The 17470-nt window shown below is 47.1% G+C and overlaps 1 protein-coding gene across 1 annotated transcript; it reads left to right on the top strand.

Annotated features, from left to right (window-relative positions):
• Window positions 1-869: 869 nt before the first annotated feature.
• On the top strand, window positions 870-17017 carry CCSAP (centriole, cilia and spindle associated protein). The gene is made up of 3 exons (XM_052640820.1): window positions 870-1224; window positions 13932-14197; window positions 16216-17017. The coding sequence occupies exons 1-3, from the start codon at window positions 870-872 to the stop codon at window positions 16390-16392; spliced, it is 798 nt and encodes a 265-aa protein (XP_052496780.1). The 3' UTR covers window positions 16393-17017.
• The last annotated feature ends 453 nt before the right edge of the window (window positions 17018-17470 follow it).

Raw genomic sequence — 17470 nt, forward strand, 5'->3', positions numbered from 1 at the left:
TCAGGCTCGTGGGCGCCTCGGGCGGGCGGGGACCTGGCTACGGTCCTGGGCCAGCCGAGTCGCCCGCATCACACGCCAGGCGCCGAAGTCGCCGCCCCCACCGAGAGGGGTGGGGGCCGGGGACCGGGAGCGCGCGCGGGAGACGACGGCTCCCGGGACTGAGGCGGCGCCTTCCCCTACCGGTTGCTGCAGGAGCGACATCTTGCTCGGCAGGAAAGCGCTGGGAGAGCGGGCGGATCCGGGGTGCTGCGCCACTCGCGCCGAGGACCCGCCGGAGCCGCGGGGCTGGAGGTACAAGAAGGAGGTAATCGGCGCTGCCCCTCTTGCCCACACGTCCCGCTCCGGAGATCCCGAGGCCGCCCCGCTCCCCGCGCCCAAGACCCCGAGGCCGCCCCGCTCCCCGCGCCCACGCCTCCCTCTTGCACCTCCCATCCGCGGGCTCCCGCGGCCTCTGGCTTCTGGGCTCGCGAGCCGCCCTCCCAGGTGACCCCCGCGCCCTGCAGCGCGGGCCGCTCGGCCCTCCCTCGCCCCCGGGCCGCCCTCCTGGTCTCCGCCCCCTCCCCAGGCGGGCCGCGCCCTCCCCCCGCCCCTGGCCCCACGCCCCGCCCCCACCTCCCCGCCCCCGCCCCTCGCCCCACGCCCCGCCCCCGCCCCTCGCCCCACGCCCCGCCCCCGCCCCTCGCCCCACGCCCCGCCCCCGCCTCCCACGCTCCGCCCCAGCCCGCCGCGGCCGGGCGGGGCCCTGGGTTTAAACGTCGCGGCGGGCTGGGCTGGCGGAGGGGTGGGGCGTGCCTCTGTGTCGTGTCTTGGGCTCTGTAGGCTACCGCTCGGCGCCGAAAGCTGGGCTCCCGGGGCCGACGCGCGGCACCATGTCCCCGGGGAGCGGCGTGAAGAGCGAGTACATGAAGCGCTACCAGGAGCCGCGCTGGGACGAGTACGGGCCGTGCTACCGTGCGCTGCGCCACTACCGCCTGGGTCGCCGGCTGCTGGAGCAGGCGCACGCGCCCTGGCTCTGGGACGACTGGGGCCAGGCCGGCGCCTCGGACGACTCGGCGTCTTCGGCGTCGTCGGGCACCGGGGCCCCCGCGCCCCAGTGCGCCCCGGCCTCGCCGCCGCCGCCCGCGGAGCCCGAGGCGCGCGTAGGGCCGGAGGAGCGGGGCGTGGAGGCCGCGGGGGACGCGGAGACCAGGGACGCCGGGGACGCAGAGGACGCGGCGCTGCCAGGTACCGGGCCGGGGAGGGGGCTGCGAGGGGCCAGCTCGCGGGACTGGATTTGCTCTTGCGTCTCCTGAACCGCGCAGCCGTTTCTCGCAGTGAGAGCTCAGGGCGAGCTCTTTCTTAATTTTATTTAATCTATTTTTGGTAGGCGGAGAATACGCCACCCTTGACAAAATAAGGAAGGCGGCGGCCCCGCACCCGCCGTCCCACCCTGTATTTCCGTAAAGTGTGTCTCTGGGTTGAGCCAGCTGTGAACGCCGTAGACTTGCCGCTGGCGAAGTCCAGATTTTCACCAGGTAGCCTTGATGGCCTCTGGACCGCTAAACTCCCCTATGTTTATTTCTGAACGCTCATTTGTTTTATGAGAGGAGCCCAGCTTTCATTAGACGGCCAGAGGTTAGGAACTAACCTCTGTGAGCTAAGCGCATTGTCCTGTGACTGGGGCTGTTGTTTTCTGTGTTAACTCCCTGACCTGGCCGCGCTTTCCCTTGGGAATATTTTGTATTTGTTTCCACAGACTGTTGCATAAGTCCCGGCTGCTGGGAGATAATCCTTCTAAATGCCGGGTCCTCTCGGCTGCTCGCCTCCTCTCCTCCAGCTGCTGCTGTGAGCTTGGGGAGCGGCAGCTGGAAAATGGCTCTTTGGGGTGGTGCATCTGCTGCTCCCGGCGGGGCCCTGCACCTTCTCTCCTGCCGGAGGGTCGCAGAGGCGGGCTCTCGGAGAGTGGGGCCGGCCGAGTGGCTGCTGGTGCTCAGGGCCCAATTGAATGAATGCCCCAGATACAGCCTGGAGGAACCCCGTGGGGTTCTATTCTACTCTAACCTGGGCCAGGCACCACCCGACGTCACTCAGTTTTAAAGAGATCCCAGTGAGCCAGATAACTAAAATGGCCTGAGAGCTTGTCATGCATCCAGTCTCCGATCTTAGAGTATATATTTTCTTAGTCAACACTCAGAACAATTCCAAGAGGGAGGACCATTGTTTTTACCTAGTTTACCTCGATTTTATAGATGAAGAAGCAGAAGCTCAGAATCAATGATTGGTGACTATTTTTGTTTACCGCCTTGTAAGTGGTACTCTGATCAGATTTGTCTCTTGACTCTCATCCTAGCTTGTCAGTGAGATGCTGAGGAGGAGAGGAAGTTGAGTCTTGTTATACTGTTCCCAGCTGTTCTCGGCTCATCATGTGGCAGGGCTGCCCCTCCGTCCTCAAATGTTACTTGTGAATTCCCACTGATTCCTGACCTTTGCTAGAAGTTTGAATAACAGAAGATGGGGAGAGTATGGGGCACTGAGTTACTAGCTCAATTATGAGATGCACTTTATCAGACTGAATGAGCTTTTCTCTCTTCTTGGTTCTTCCCCTTCATTGCTTATGAAAGAGCTGTCAGTTATTTCCAGGTGTATATAAATGCAGTTTTTAGATAGCATTGTAGTATGGAGTACGGGGCTTGTGTTTGTAAGAGTTCATGATTATTTTTGTTCCCTTAGAGACACCGAATCCTCCCAGGGGCTGGCTGAGGTAGTTATTTCTTATTTGTTATTATTTCTGGTTTAGGAAGCTGGGAAGAAAAAATGTTTCTGCTTTCAGGACTCTCCATCCCAGGATCTTTTGCTTTGCTCATGCCTATCACAGCCTCTGTTCATCCCTATGTCTGGCAGGATTGAAAGTCCTTGTTTTTAAGTGGACAGAATGATGAGCACTCTTTTGAGTTTCTATGAAACATAAACATTTAGTTCTTGTCTTTACTGAAGCCATATGTACACATAGAATCATATGGTTATATATGGCTTAGTACAGAGATACAGCAGCCCTCCTCCCCCACACCAATTACCTATTCCTTAGGTGACCACTTCCCAGTCCTCTGGTTTTTCCTTGGTGTGTAATTCTGTTTTTCCAGGTAACATGGCTTTTATTAAGATTTGTTGATTTTTGTTGTTGTTGAGTTTTTAGTACCATCTATTATTGGCTTTAATTCTTTTTGTGTATGTGTGCTCAATTGCTCAGTCATGTCCGACTGTTTGCAACCCCATGGACTGCAACCTGCCAAGCTTCTCAGTCCGTGGGATTTCCCAGGCAGGAATACTGGAGTGGGTTGCCATTTCCTCCTCCAAGGGATCTTCCTGACCCAGGGATCAAACCCATGTCTCCTGCATTGGCAGGTGAATTCTTTACCACTGAGCTACCTGCTGCTGCTGCTAAGTCGCTTCAGTCGTGTCTGACTCTGTGCAACCCCATAGACGGCAGCCCACTAGGCTCCACCTTCCCTGGGATTCTCCAGACAAGAACACTGGAGTAGGTTACCCTTTCCTTCTCCAGTGCATGAAAGTGAAGGTGAAGTCGCTCAGTCGTGTCCGACTCTTTGTGACCCCATGGACTGAAGCCTACCAGGCTCCTCTATGCATGGGATTTTCCAGGCAAGAGTACTGGAGTGGGGTGCCAATGCCTTCTCCCTGAGCTACCTGGGAAGCCCTTAATTCTGTTTAGTGGTCTCCTAACCCATACATCTGGTCCGTCCTCACCCTTCTGGTATAGTCATCATAGAATTAGTTAGATTCACTTAGGGCCCGTTGAAGAGGTTGCTTAGAGCTACCCTGCATTGTTTGCTGTGACTCCCTTTTCTTCTGTTGCAATACCACCAACACATCAGGTTCACTGCCACCCTCCCCATCTTAAGACGCCCCTCCCGGGGCCTCTGACCTACTTCCACCTGGCCTGCGTGCTGCTCTGGCAGCCTGCTGCCTTGTTTCATCTTGGGAGGGCTCTTGGCCGCCACCCCAGGGACTCCCTGCCTTCCCTCTTGGTAGGACCCTCTGTTGTGTGCCTCTCACATCATCTTCCTGCCTGGTTTATCCTCTCCTGGCAGAGATTATCTTCTAGTACCTTCCTGAGAAAGGGTGTGTGAGAGGCTTAATTTTCTGAGATCTTGCATGTCCAAAGATTCTACCCTCACAATTCAGTAAGTTTGTGAATAGGCATGAAATTCTAGGTTGGAAGTTTTTGTCTCTAAGAAATCTGGAGGCAGTGCTGTCTGGTACTGGGACTTCTGTAGTTGCTGTTATATTCCCGTGTCGTTCTCACTCTTAACCCCTCATGGGTAACGTACTCCCTCCTCTGGAAGTTTCTAGGGTCTTCCCTTTGTCCTCTGTGTTCTGAAAATTATCCTCTGTCTAGGCCTGTCTTCCTCTAATGTGCTTCATGAATCCTTGCAATCAAACTCCTATCTTGTAATCCTGGGAAGTTTTCTTGTTTTCTTATTACTATTATTTTTTTCTCTTTTCTTTCTGAACTCCTTAGTTGGATGCTAGACTTTACAAATATATCCTCTAATTTTCTACTTTGGCTTCCAATCCATCTGTCTTAAGAACTGATGAATTGTTTTCTGGGTTTTCCTTCCTTCTCTCCTTCTTTTAATCCTCTTTAAAAAATAGTATTCTGTTCTTGATTTGTACATATAGTATCCTCACTTGTCCTGCTGAGGACTAGGAATTTTTAGTTTTTGCATGTTTCTTTGGCACAGGTTCCGCCTCCCTTTATCTGGATGTGTGTGTGTTTTAATTTAATTTGTAATCCTGTATTTCAAGTTAGCAGCTTTCCTCAAATGTCTAATGATTCTTGGCTTCTTGTTCTTATTTAAGAGATGGTACTAAAAAGCTGTTGGGAAGTTGCCTGTGTGTGGGGTGTAGGTGTGGGAATGCTTGTTCACTGTGAAATGCCTTCTCTCTGTAGCCAACACGCTTTCAAGAGTGTCTAGAATGTCTCCAATTCATTTTCTTCACATTTCTTTTTAAATTAAATTTTAGTTTTAAACCAGTTATGCATATGCATAATTTTTAAAAATATGCCTAAAATGAAAAAGTAATCTTGGCCCATTCACCACCCATGCCCCTTGCTCTCTGGAGTAACTCTTTACCTTTCTTTTCAGTGCTGTGGCCAATGATTGTCTCATTCAGACTAATGCTGGCTTTTTTATTTTGAAAATTGTATATTGACTTCCCATAATGGGAGATGATTTAGTTTAAGATCTTAGCTTGGCTATTGCTCAAACCCTCCCTTCTTCCCACCTAGACATACACAAGCACCTCTTTTGTCCCACAGTATTAACTATATGACTATTTCATTTAAGTACTATCCTATATTTGGATGATCATGGCTCTGTGTTATTTGCAGATAATCCATACAGTACATTTTGATTATATTTTCTTTGTTATTTATGTTTTCCCTAGAGGTAATTGTTGCTTTACTTGTATATTTGCTTTTCTTTTTCTCTTATAATGTAGCCAGAAATAGTCTGGTGGGACTGTAAAACTTGTTGTATGCCAGGCACGTTAGGTGTTCTATTTATTGCATTATCTTCCTTGGGGAAGTAATTTTGGGGAGCCCTTGATGCTCTTGTTTTAATTTAGACTTTATGCTGTCCAGGTCTGACACTGCTGTCATGCTGGAACTTCTCTTCATGTTTGCCGAGTGTTCTTTTTGCTTTCCTCCTTTATCTGATCCCTGTTCTAGAAGCCTCCAATCTCCCTTCCTTTTGGTGGAGCATATCTTCTGTAAGTCCTGAGAAATGTTGAAAGGGAAGTAAAGGTTTTGTCACCTTGAAGTCTAAAAATGCCTTTATCCAAGGCTGGATTGCCATTTGGGCAAGACAGAGACTTCCTAGGTTAGATATTTCAGTATTTGAAGGTATTATATTTGAATCCTAGGTTTTGGTCTTATTGTTGAGAAGTACCATGTCATCTGACACTTCTTTTGTATATGTAACCTTTTTCTCTTTTGAAGTTTTAAGACAGTCCCTTTATCCTAGGTATTCTAAAATACTATGTGTCATTTTTCATTCATTGGGCTGATAACTTGGTGGGACTTTTTATTTAGGTTTTTAAAAAGCTTATTTTAGGCCACACTTCATGGCATGGCATGTGGGATATAGTTTCCTGACCAGGGATTGAGCCCATACTCCCTGCCTTGGGAGCACAGAGTTAACCACTGGACTGCCAGGGGAATCCCTTGGTGAGCCTTTTAAATCTAGAAACATTTATTTTCAGGCACTGTTTAAAATAATTTCTGTTCTGAGGACTTCCTTTGTGGTCCAGTGGTTATGACTCAATGCTGCCATTGCAAGGAGTATGGGTTTGATCCCTGGTCGGGGAATTAAGATCCCACATGCCATTCAGAGAGGCCAAAAGACATTTTAAAAACTTTTTAAAAAAATTTCTATTCATTTTTTTCTTGATAGTTATTTTTAGCTGGTTTGTATACCTCCTGGAGCAAACCTCTAGTATTTTTATTTATTTATTTATTTTTGAAAAATTGGAACTTTGGTTTTGTTTTGAGAATGCTTCAATTTTATCTTCTAAATTTTGTTGAAATTTTAAATTCTACCATTCTGGTTTTTAATTTCAAAGAGATTGCTTTTTTGTCCCAAATGTTCTTTTAAAAATTAACAAAAAATAGCATCCCTTTCTCTAATTCCCCTTCCCCTCCCCCCCCGACCCACCCACCCTCGCCAAGCCATAAATATCCTTTGAGAGCTCTCTTATAGTCCAAGCCTAGTTTTTTCCTCTATATTTTGGTCTTTTTCTTATTAAAGGATGTACTCGAATGCTTGCTTTTAGCCTATCTGCTTATTTAAGAGGGAAGCTTGAAGGGCTTTTTGAGAGCTGTGTGCATGGAGGAGCTTGTGACTGTAAATTGTAGGGGGACTCTGCTGCTTTTCTAGGGGCTGCCCACATCAGCACCCGCCTGTTCCTGTGTCAGCTTACCAGACACTGCTCCTCCATCCTCCTGCCTGGGAGGGCCCGAGCCTGGCTGTCAGCATCCTGGGAACAGAGCTGGGGGAAAGGAGGAGGAACCCCATTCTTTACCATGCCATCCTGTTTTCATCCTGCCCCCCTCACTTCTCCTGTGCCTTCTGCCTGCTGGTCCTCCTCCTTTAGGGACCTGGGCTATGGGGTGGGGTGGGCGGGCAGCCACGGGCCTTGAGGACCACAGGAAGGACTGTTGAGGGAGTATCCATTGCTGCACAACAGGCTTAACCTGGAAACTAGTACTTCAGGTTCCAGTTCTCAGCTGTGAGCTCATGGTTTCTGTAAATTAGAATTTGGCCAAGGCACAGGGTGTGCCTTATCTCTGCTGTGTGCTGACTGCAGCTGTCTGCTAGGACACTTGCAGGTGACTTCTTCATGTGCCTGGCCCTTCTCATCACTTGCAGGCCGGCCTCCAACAGTGAGCATTCCTGAGAGAGAGCTGGGCAGCTGCTGTATTGCCCATCATGACTTATTTCCAGGAGCCATGTGGCACCTCTTTCACCCCATTCTCTGCTCACAGAAATCTGCCCAGGTTCAAGGGCAAGCAGCATGGACCCTGGTTCTCAGCCAAGGCACATCCTTGTTAAGCTGTCATTGGAGCACATGGCCTGGGGCACTGACTAGGCCTAGCCTTCTGGGAAGTCTGGTGCCTCAATGCCAGTTACGGCATGGCTCCACAGCGTCCTGTGGGCCCTTCTCCAGCAGGGAGTTTGCATCATTCTGCTGAGTTCCGTGAGTCATTTCTACATCTTCATCCCTTTGCACCTTCCAAAATTTGTCTGGTGTCGCTGGCTGCTTGCTTGTCGTCCCTTCCCTCTTTGGCCTTTGTTCCTTCACTTTAGTGGCTTTGGAGAGGAAGGGACTATAATCTTGTGTCACCAGTGCACATTTAACCTGATGACCTCCTTTGCTCTGTTTTTACTTATTTTTATTTTTTACCCTCTTTCTTTATTAGTCTTGCTAGGGGTTTGTGAATTCTGTTCATTTTTGTTCCATGTCGGTTTTGTTTATTATGTGTTTATTAGTTCACGATTTTTCCCCTTAGTTTCATTTTTTAGTGCTTATTTTTATAATTTTTTAACATCCTTTTTTATTTTAAATTTATTTTTATTTTTGGCTGTGGGTTCTTGCTTGCTGCATGGGCGTTTCTCTAGCTGCGGCAGTGGGGCTGTTCTTCATTGCCGTGGGCAGGCTCCTCGTTGCAGTGGCTTCTCTCTTTGTGGAGCACAAGCGCTAGGGCTCAAAGGCTTCGGCTGCTGTCCTACGCAGGCTCTGCAGCTGGGGCTCCCAGACTCGAGAGCACAGGCTCAGCAGTTGAGGTGCACGGGCTTAGTTCCTCTGTCACGTGTGGGATCTTCCTGGACTGGGATTAAATCCATGTCTCCTGCATTGGCAGGCGGAGTCTTTACCACTGAGCCACCGGGGAAGCCCTTTTTATAACATTTTAAGATGGATGCTTATTATTGGTTATTTTTTTCTTCCCTTGCCTTTTTTTTCTTTTTGATATATTGATTTAAGGCTCTAGATTTACTTCTGATTACTGCTTTAGCTGCATCATACTTAATGAAGAAATTTAGAAATATTTCTAATAAGAGTGGAATTATGCTCTCTATCACCATTACTTTTTTATTTTTAAAAATTGTGGTAAACACACAACACAAATTATCATTTTAACAATTTTTAAGTGTATAGCTCAATGACATGGAGAACATTTACATTTTTGTGAAATCCTATGATTTATTTTTGACCCATGCATTATTTAGAAATGTTTTTAAGCAAAGGGATATAGTAGGAGTATGAGATTAACAGATAAAAACTACTATGTATAAAACAGATAAGCAACAAGGATTTACTGTCTAGCACAAGGAACTATATTGAATATCTGATAATAACCTATAGTAGAAAGTGACCTGAAAGAATATATCTGTATAACTGAATCACTTTGCTGTGACCTAAAACTAATACCATATTGTAGTTCAATTTAAGAAAAAAACAGAAATGTTAATTTTATAACTGGAGATTTTATTTATCTACTGGCCACGCCACGAGACCCACAGAATCTTAGTTCTCTAACCAGGGACTGAACTCTGAGCCTCAGTGGTGAAAGCATGGGGTTCTGACTACTGGACCGCCGGGGAATTCTCCTCTAGCTGGAGATTGTACAAGATACTTTTGCTGTTGTATCTAGCTTAATTAGGGCTTCCCTGGCGGCTCAGCGGTAAAGAATCCATCTGTGAGCAGGAGATGGGAATTTGATTCCTGGGTTGGGAAGATCCCCTGGAGGAGGGCATGGCAACCCACTCCTGTCTTCTTGCCTGGAGAATCCCATGGACAGAGGAGCCTGGCAGACTTTATAGTCCATAGGGTTGCAAAGAGCTGGAGATGACTCAAGTGGCTGAGCATGAGCACGATCTAGCTTAATTGCACAGGAGTCAGAGAATACATACTGTATGATTCCAGTTTTGTGACTATATTAAGATTTTCTTTATAGCTTTGGCTGGGTAAATTCTTGTAAATGTTCCGCATGTGCTTGATAAGATTGTGTATTCTGTGGTTTTCAGTGCAGTATTCTGTATGTACCCATTGGGTCAAATGTGTTAATTTTGTTCAAATAGTTTAAAAAAATCAATCTGTTCAAGTCAAACTTTGTAATGACGGGCAGTTTCTCTGTCTGGACCATGAAACATGCTAACCATGAGCCACATGTTTGAGCACTTGAACTCTGGTATAACTGAGGAAGTGAAAATTTGTTTCTAGCTAATTTTAATTAATATAAACTTGAATTTAAGTCACCTCTGCTTCATGGCTTTTGTAATGAACAGCATAGTCCTAAATCAAGGCTGAGTTGATTTTTGTCAGTTACTGAGAAAGGTGCTATTAGAATCTTCCACAGTAACTGGTGATGACACTGTTTTTATTTGCCTGGAAATGGCTTTATTTAAAACTTTGAATAGGATTTTGAAACATATATACACTTTTCTTGTACCAGGCACTGTTTCAAGAGCTTTATAAGTATTAATTTTATAGTGATAAGTTCTCTCCTGTGTTTTCCATCTTTTTTTCCTGCTACAGGTATTTTTGAGCTTGTGTTCCTTCTTTAAATACATGTTAGTTTTATGGTCTGTCAGTGATAACCCCATTTCCCCAAGTCTCTCGCTCCTGCTGGACTTCCTTACTGTCTTGTCTCCTGAGTGACTGGTCATCATCCCCAGGACACTCACTGTTGGTGTTCAGAAAATTATCTGTAGGAATAATCTGAGACCCAGGCTCCCTAGAGAGGATTTTAGTTTCTTGTGTTGGATACTGGTGGACACTGCTGTTTTTAATGTCAGAACGTTCAGTGATCCATGGTGAGGAGATCACTGGGGTCCCCCTGATCTGCAGCCTGCTGTGACCTGGCTCTCCCTATCGCCTGTGCTCCTCTCGGTCATGTGAGACAGCCTGACTGCCCAGACCCAACTCTGTCTTTTACAAAACTTGTGTAAATATTTTATCTTATGTTCCTTTATTTTATTTAATTGTGGTGCAGCACACCTAACATAGCACTTAACCATCCAGTTTTTTAATTGAGGTATATTTGATTTATATGTTTCAGGTTTACAGCATGAAAGTCAAAGTTGCTCAGGCGTGTCCAATTCTTTGCAATCCCATGGAATTTTCCAGGCTAGAATACTGGAGTGGGTAGCCTTCCCTTCTTCAGGGGATCTTCCCAACCCAGGGATCAAACCCAGATCTTCTGCATTGCAGGTGGATTCTTTACCAGCTGAGCCACCAGGGAAGCCCAGGTATACTGGAGTGGATAGCTTATCCCTTCTCCAGTGGATCTTCCCAACCCAGGTATTGGACCGGGGTCTCTTGCATTGCAGGCGGATGCTTTACCAACTGAGCTATCAGGGAAGCCCTGGTGTACAACATAGTGATTCACAATTTCCATCTAGAGTTAGACGAAGTGTTGGCCGTATTCCCTGTGCTATGCAATGTACCCTTGTAGCTATTCATGTTTACATAGCAGTTTGTGACTCTTAAGCCCTAGAATGCCCAGTCTTGTTTTATCCTCATTCTCCCGCCCTCTCTGTAGAATTTGGCTCTGTTGATTGCTCTGTCCTTTTCTGAACATCCTTCCTCACCTTCTCTCCTGGAAGCTTCTAGACTTTGCTGGCTGTTCTTTTCCCTGGCTCCCTCTCTGGCTCTCCTCATCCCTTCTACCGACTCAGTAGGTGCTGGTGTCCAGGGGGCCAACCTCTGCTCCCCTTCCGCTGACTCTGTTCCTTCTGGGGGGTCTGCTCTGTATCTGAGCCTCAGCCCCCACCCACCTGCTTATGACTCTTTCCAATTCCACATTCTCTTTAGGGCCCCTGATTAAGGGTCCTGCTGTGGCCTGCTTGGTGGTCCTAGGGGTGTCTCATACCTGAGTCGTCAAGTACCCTTTCCCCATCCTTGATGGCTTTCTGCTGGAGAATAGTGTGACCATCCACTCCCAACCCCTGTAGGGGCCCAAGATTCCTTTTTGCCTCCCAGCATTTGCTTTGTGTCTGTCACCCACTCAGCTGCCTGTCTAGCCCTCTGTGGCTCTCTGGAGAGGCCAGGGTACCACCTCCCAGTTCACAGGTGCCCAGGTGAGTCTGAGCACCAGCCAGGTATGGTGAGCACTATCTCCTTTTCTCCCTGTTTGGCCCCTGCCAGCATTGCCCCCTACCCTGGGCTCTCCATCTTTTCTGCCCCCACCTCTTTGGGGGCAAGTTTGTTGCTAGATGCCTCATTCCTGAAATGCAGATAGGACCATAGCATTTTTCAGCCTAAAATCCTTCAGTGATTCTTCTTCATTGTTAGGAAAAAATAAAACTCCTGTGTTTGGCATAGAAGGTCTCTATTTCCCCACTGCTACCCACTCATGCCTTCAACCATAGACTCCCTATGTACCTGTCATTTTTAATTATTCTTTCTTCTCTTCATGTCTTTGTAGAAGCCAGTTCCCCACTTGCTGGAATTCTCTTTCCTAATCTCTCCTTGGTTGGCTTCAGCTTGTCCCGTGAACCAAATCATTATCATCTTCTGTGGACATGCTCTCTGGAAGGTCTGAGTTAGACATATGGGGGCTAGAGAGGAAGAGAAGGAAACGAATCCCTGAAGATGAGTTGTTTCCCCCTCTCTCAGTGTCGTAACTGTGCCAGGCATGGACCCCCTTCTACTTCCCGTTGTCTTGGTCCTGATGGGCTCTTTCCCTTCTACCTAGATCCAGGGGAGGGAAGAGGATGAGGTGTGGACACATCACTCAGAAGAGTGAGTGATGAGGGGACTTGGGGTCTCAGGATTCAGTGGAAGACTGGCATCTCACGTGTCCCCAGACAGCCTGAGTGCTGGGTTTATAGATATGGTGCAGAGCCGTGCGAAGCGCTGAACCCCAGGGCTGGATGTGTGCTGTCTACTCCTTAAAATGCTTAATAATAAAGGAACTGATTCGGTAGATAAAGGTCATTGCTGAAGACAGAAATGCAGGTGATGTGTCAGGGTTCACACATGTGCACTGTGTCTGGATTACATGGATGTCATCAGGGAAGTGTTCACTATGAGTGAGGGACATGAGTATGTCCTAAAAATGATGGGGTTTGGGAATAGGAACCTGTAAAATCACCACCTAGAGCCAGATTCTGGAGCCTCAGGAGCAAGGGGTTTTCTACAGGTTTGAGCAAGGGGGTCTGTAAAGTGGTGCCCTGGATGTACAAGAAGCTCTTTCAGTTCAGTTCAGTCACTCAGTCGTGTCCGACTCCTTGCGACCCCGTGAATTGCAGCACGCCAGGCCTCCCTGTCCATCACCAACTCCCGCAGTTCACTCAGACTCATGTCCATCGAGTCAGTGATGCCATCCAGCCATCTCATCCTCTGTCGTCCCCTTCTCCTCCTGCCCCCAATCCCTCTCAGCACCAGAGTCTTCCAGTGAGTCAACTCTTCGCATGAGGTGGCCAAAGTTTCAGCCTCAGCATCATTCCTTCCAAAGAACAGAGATAAAACATAGGTTCACTAGGGCTTTACACAAGGAATACAACCTGTATAAGATCACAGAAGATTATAAGATCATATAGGATTATACAAATGGTTATAAAAATAACGATTGGACAGTCATAAAGGGTAATCAGGGGAAATAGCTGTGTTCTGGAGTGTGTCCTGAATATCTGAGTACACCTCAGGTGTGCAGTCCATTCCCCACCAGAGTTTTACCAGCCTTGCTGCCAGATTTAGGACTGTGTAGGCCAGGGGCCCTGGTTCATGTTGTCATGAATAAGAGCCCTCTTCCCGGCTCCTCCCCCTGGGTGCACCCAGTTGTACATGGAGGTGAGGAGCTATGGATAACGCTCCTTATTGTGATGGAGGGCTTTTCATGTTAAGGTCACCAGCCAGCTCTTATAAGGAGCTCGGGGGAGCTGAAAGGAGCATTTTCCATAGTTTTGGAGCATGACAAAGCAGTACAATCCTGAAGCTCTAGTTGAGTAACTTAAAAACTAACCTTTTGCAGCTGGTGAATGATTGTCACAAATCCAGGTCTGTCCCTGAAGCAAGATGGTAAAATGACTGGATTTATCATGGGGAAAGCGATTAGGCCCAGTGTTTTCTAGCTTTTTAGCTTTTAGTATTCAGTTGAGACTCGTAATCTCAGAATGCGAATGATGGTTGTTACTTTTGAATAGGCTTGGTTCAATCTTGGTATTTACTGTTGATTTTAAAGTGGGACAGACTAACTTGTTTCTGTCTGTCCATTTTAAGTGAAACGTGTAGAATCGAGCTGTAAGTAAAAAAGTTACTGACTTAATTAGGCATTATGAATTTTCCATCCCAGATATTTAAATTGTGTGTAATTATATGTATACCTGAATTTAAAGCATTCATCCTGTCTTTTCTCCTTTTTCAAAAAGCACTGCCAGTGAAAGATGTAGAAGAGAAGCCTGAACGACAGATCCAGGTGAGAGGCTCTGAGAAAGCAGCCGGCAGCACCGACCCTCAGCCACCACCAGGTGCCTTAGCTGCCCGAGGAGGCAGGAGAACCAAGAGTCCCCAGAGGTCATCCGCGAGAATAAAAGAACACAGGCACCCGTTTGCCCTCTACGGGTGGGGAGAGAAACAGATGGATACAGGAAGCCAGAAGACTCACAACGTCTGTGCTTCTGCCCCCACGCGCGAGGTAGGTGCCAGTGAATGGGCTTTTCTGCTTTCCCCTGGAGGGTGGGGTTGGCCTGGCCGTCACTGGCTATCATACCTGTGGTTGCTGTGATGTTTCGGGACATGGTAGGTCTCAGATGGGCCAAGGAAAGCCCAGGACTGGGCATCTGATCACAAACAGGATGCAGTACTTAGCTGCCTAGAGATTGGGGTTTTGCTGGGAGTTAGCTGGTAGCTGGAAGATTTTACTGACACCAAGCCAGGTATGCAGATGACAGCACCCTTATGGCAGAAAGTGAAGAGAAGCTAAAGAGCCTCTTGACGAGTGAAAGAGGAGAGTGAAAAAGTTGGCTTAAAGCTCAACATTCAGAAAATGAAGATCATGGCATCCGGTCCCATCATTTCATGGGAAATAGATAGGGAAACAGTGTCAGACTTTATTTTTTGGGGCTCCAAAATCACTGCAGATGGTGACTGCAGCCATGAAATTAAAAGATGCTTACTCCTTGGAAGGAAAGTTATGACCAACCTAGATAGCGTATTCAAAAGCAGAGACATTACTTTGCCAACAAAGGTCCATCTAGTCAAGGCTATGGTTTTTCCAGTGGTCATGTATGGATGTGAGAGTTGGACTGTGAAGAAAGCTGATGCCGAAGAATTGATGCTTTTGAACTGTGGTGTTGGAGAAGACTCTTGAGAGTCCCTTGGACTGCAAGGAGATCCAACCAGTCCATTCTAAAGGAGACCAGTCCTGGGTGTTCATTAGAAGGACTGATGCTGAAGCTGAAACTCCAGTACTTTGGCCACCTCATGCGAAGAGTTGACTCATTGGAAAAGACCTTGATTCTGGGAGGGATTGAGGGCAGGAGGAGAAGGGGATGACAGAGGATGAGATGGCTGGATGGCATCACTGACTCGATGGATGTGAGTTTGGGTGAACTCTGGGAGTTGGTGATGGACAGGGAGGCCTGGTGTGCCGCAATTCATGGGATCGCAAAGAGTCGGACACGACTGAGTGACTGAACTTAACTGAACTGAACTGGTAGCTGGAAGGTTTTACTGACACCGAGCCAGGTGGAGAAGGGGCAGGACACGGGGCTCTCAAGTTCCTGGGGCCCAGGAGGTATAGCCGAGGGGCACAGCCAGGGCTGGCAGCTGCCGGTCTAGATTTGCCTCTGGCCTCCTGAGAAGCTCCTGCTCTGTTGGCATCTCACACCTTGTTGCTGTCTGTCTATCCGATCACATCTCCTGTGTTTCTCCACAACTATCTAGACTCCTGTTTTCTCTTTGGATTAAATTAGAGTGAGTGCATGTCCCCTGCTCGTCCCTCCCCCAAGGTTTAGTTCTCCTTGGACTCAGGCCTGGCCTGTCCCCATGCAAAGACCTGAGAACAAGGCAGACGAGGGTGCCTCACGTGTGGGCTCATACAGCAGTGACTGTGTTAGTGCTAACAGCATCCACCAGCCCAAAGCATAGAGGGGGTGAAGAGAAGCAGAGGTGCAGGCTGTTTGAATTCTCATTAAATACCACAGTCCAAGTTTACCAAACAGACTTCTGAACTCTAGCAGATAGTGTTGTTTGGAGTGATATTTGAGATAACAGAGTTGTCCTCTGGAGTTGAATGGGGTTCATTAAACGTCTTAGGCGGTAAAATCTTGAAATTTGTTAGTATTTTGCTATAAAATACATAAATTCCTTCAATGGAATACTTATTCTTGCTTAATGCAAAGGAGTTCCAATCCTTTTCCAGAGCCAGTTTCTTAAGGCACATGTAGATTAGTTGCTTACCATTTAAACTGAAATTTAGTCCAGTGGACATTTTCTGTTGCCTAGTTTCTGTATTGCTGACAATGGGTAAGACAGAACTCAGGGGAATGGCTCTTCTGGAGAAACTTTTATTCACAGAAGTCCTGAATATGGCAAGACTGACTTGCCTCTGCCCTGCTGCAGGTGACCTGGAGGAAGCTTCATTGTGAATATTCTGGAAAATTACTGCCAAAGCCACTTGAGTGACTGTTCATTCATTCTGACTCCCCTTAGATCCATGAATCAGCACTGCGAGCCAAGAGCAGAAGGCAGCTGGAGAAGAGGAGGCTGGTGGCTCAGAGGCAGCGGGCTCACTCTGCTGATGTGGAGAAAAATAGGCGGGTCAAGCCTGCCTCCTCAGAGAACCCGTGGATGACAGAGTATATGAGATGCTACTCTGCCAGAGCTTGAGGGAACGAACAGCTGCTTGGACAACCTCTTTTTAAAAGTGTAAATGAAAGAAAAGAACAAGACAAAAACTATCTAAAGAAATTGGACACAGGTTTAAGAAACCAACTGATTATGCAAGATTTTTTTTTGGGAATTTCCAAAAGATTGTCTCTTTCGATGAATCCTGGTCACCTACCTCAGCAGTAGGGTGGCAGCTGAAGCCATAGAAACTTGGTTACTTATGAGGAGAATTCCCTAAATCTTTGATATTCTTCTAAGGGTTTTGTTTTAAAGCATCTCAATCTTTTAAGATACTGACACCAAATGCCTTTAAATGGCTGACAGATGCTTAACTTCAGTATCTGTGCTCAGTTTAGGTGAAGCCTGTTTCCCTCCTGTTCTGAACAGCTTCTCAGATTCCACAGCTGGTAAGGTCACGCCAGCTTGCCACAGAAGATTCCTTTTCCTTATGTGTAGTTTGCTTTGAACATCAAGTTAAAAGTGAGTTTCAACACTACTTTTGATTCCATGTATAGTGAAAGTATTGTAGAACACTGGTAGTTCCTAAACAATTAAATGTTTTCTGCGTTTCAGTTCGAGTACCACTTCATGTGGACTGTGATATTTAAGAACTATCTGGGCTGGGTGAGGGTCATCTTTTCTCTTTAAATTGTCATCTAGGCACATATTAATAGTTTAGTTCAAGTGCATTCCAGTAAATGAAGTGTTTAGAAGTAGTACTGAAGTTTCTTTTGAGTCAAAGACTCACTTTTTAATTAAGATTTTTTAAGGACACTTAATGGGGTACCAGTCACTTGTTGCAGCCTGGCCTTTTGGCACTCACAGTTTAGCAATGATACAATTTAAAATCTGAAATTTCACTTAGTAAATTGAGATTGTCTTGCTTACTGGGGGTGGGGGACAGATTTTAAGTCACCGATTAGAGATGTGGATCACCCCTACTTTTCTCCTCCATGGAACTTACCAATAACAAAGCCTTGAAGATGTACATTGTTCAGACTTTTGGTTGAAATACATTCATCATAGGTTCCTAGCTGGTAGATTTTGTATAGGAGCTAATGTGAGGGGATGCTGCTGT

This window comes from Budorcas taxicolor, chromosome 5 (assembly GCF_023091745.1).
Source record: "Budorcas taxicolor isolate Tak-1 chromosome 5, Takin1.1, whole genome shotgun sequence".
Lineage (NCBI taxonomy): Eukaryota > Metazoa > Chordata > Mammalia > Artiodactyla > Bovidae > Budorcas > Budorcas taxicolor.

Excerpts from the sequence above, each read along its gene's own strand:
- CCSAP (XM_052640820.1), top strand. The coding sequence starts at position 870 with ATGTCCCCGGGGAGCGGCGTGAAGAGCGAGTACATGAAGCGCTACCAG. Across the intron at positions 1,225-13,931 it reads AGAGGACGCGGCGCTGCCAG|CACTGCCAGTGAAAGATGTA; the intron begins GTACCGGGCCGG and ends TTTTTCAAAAAG. Across the intron at positions 14,198-16,215 it reads CTTCTGCCCCCACGCGCGAG|ATCCATGAATCAGCACTGCG; the intron begins GTAGGTGCCAGT and ends GACTCCCCTTAG.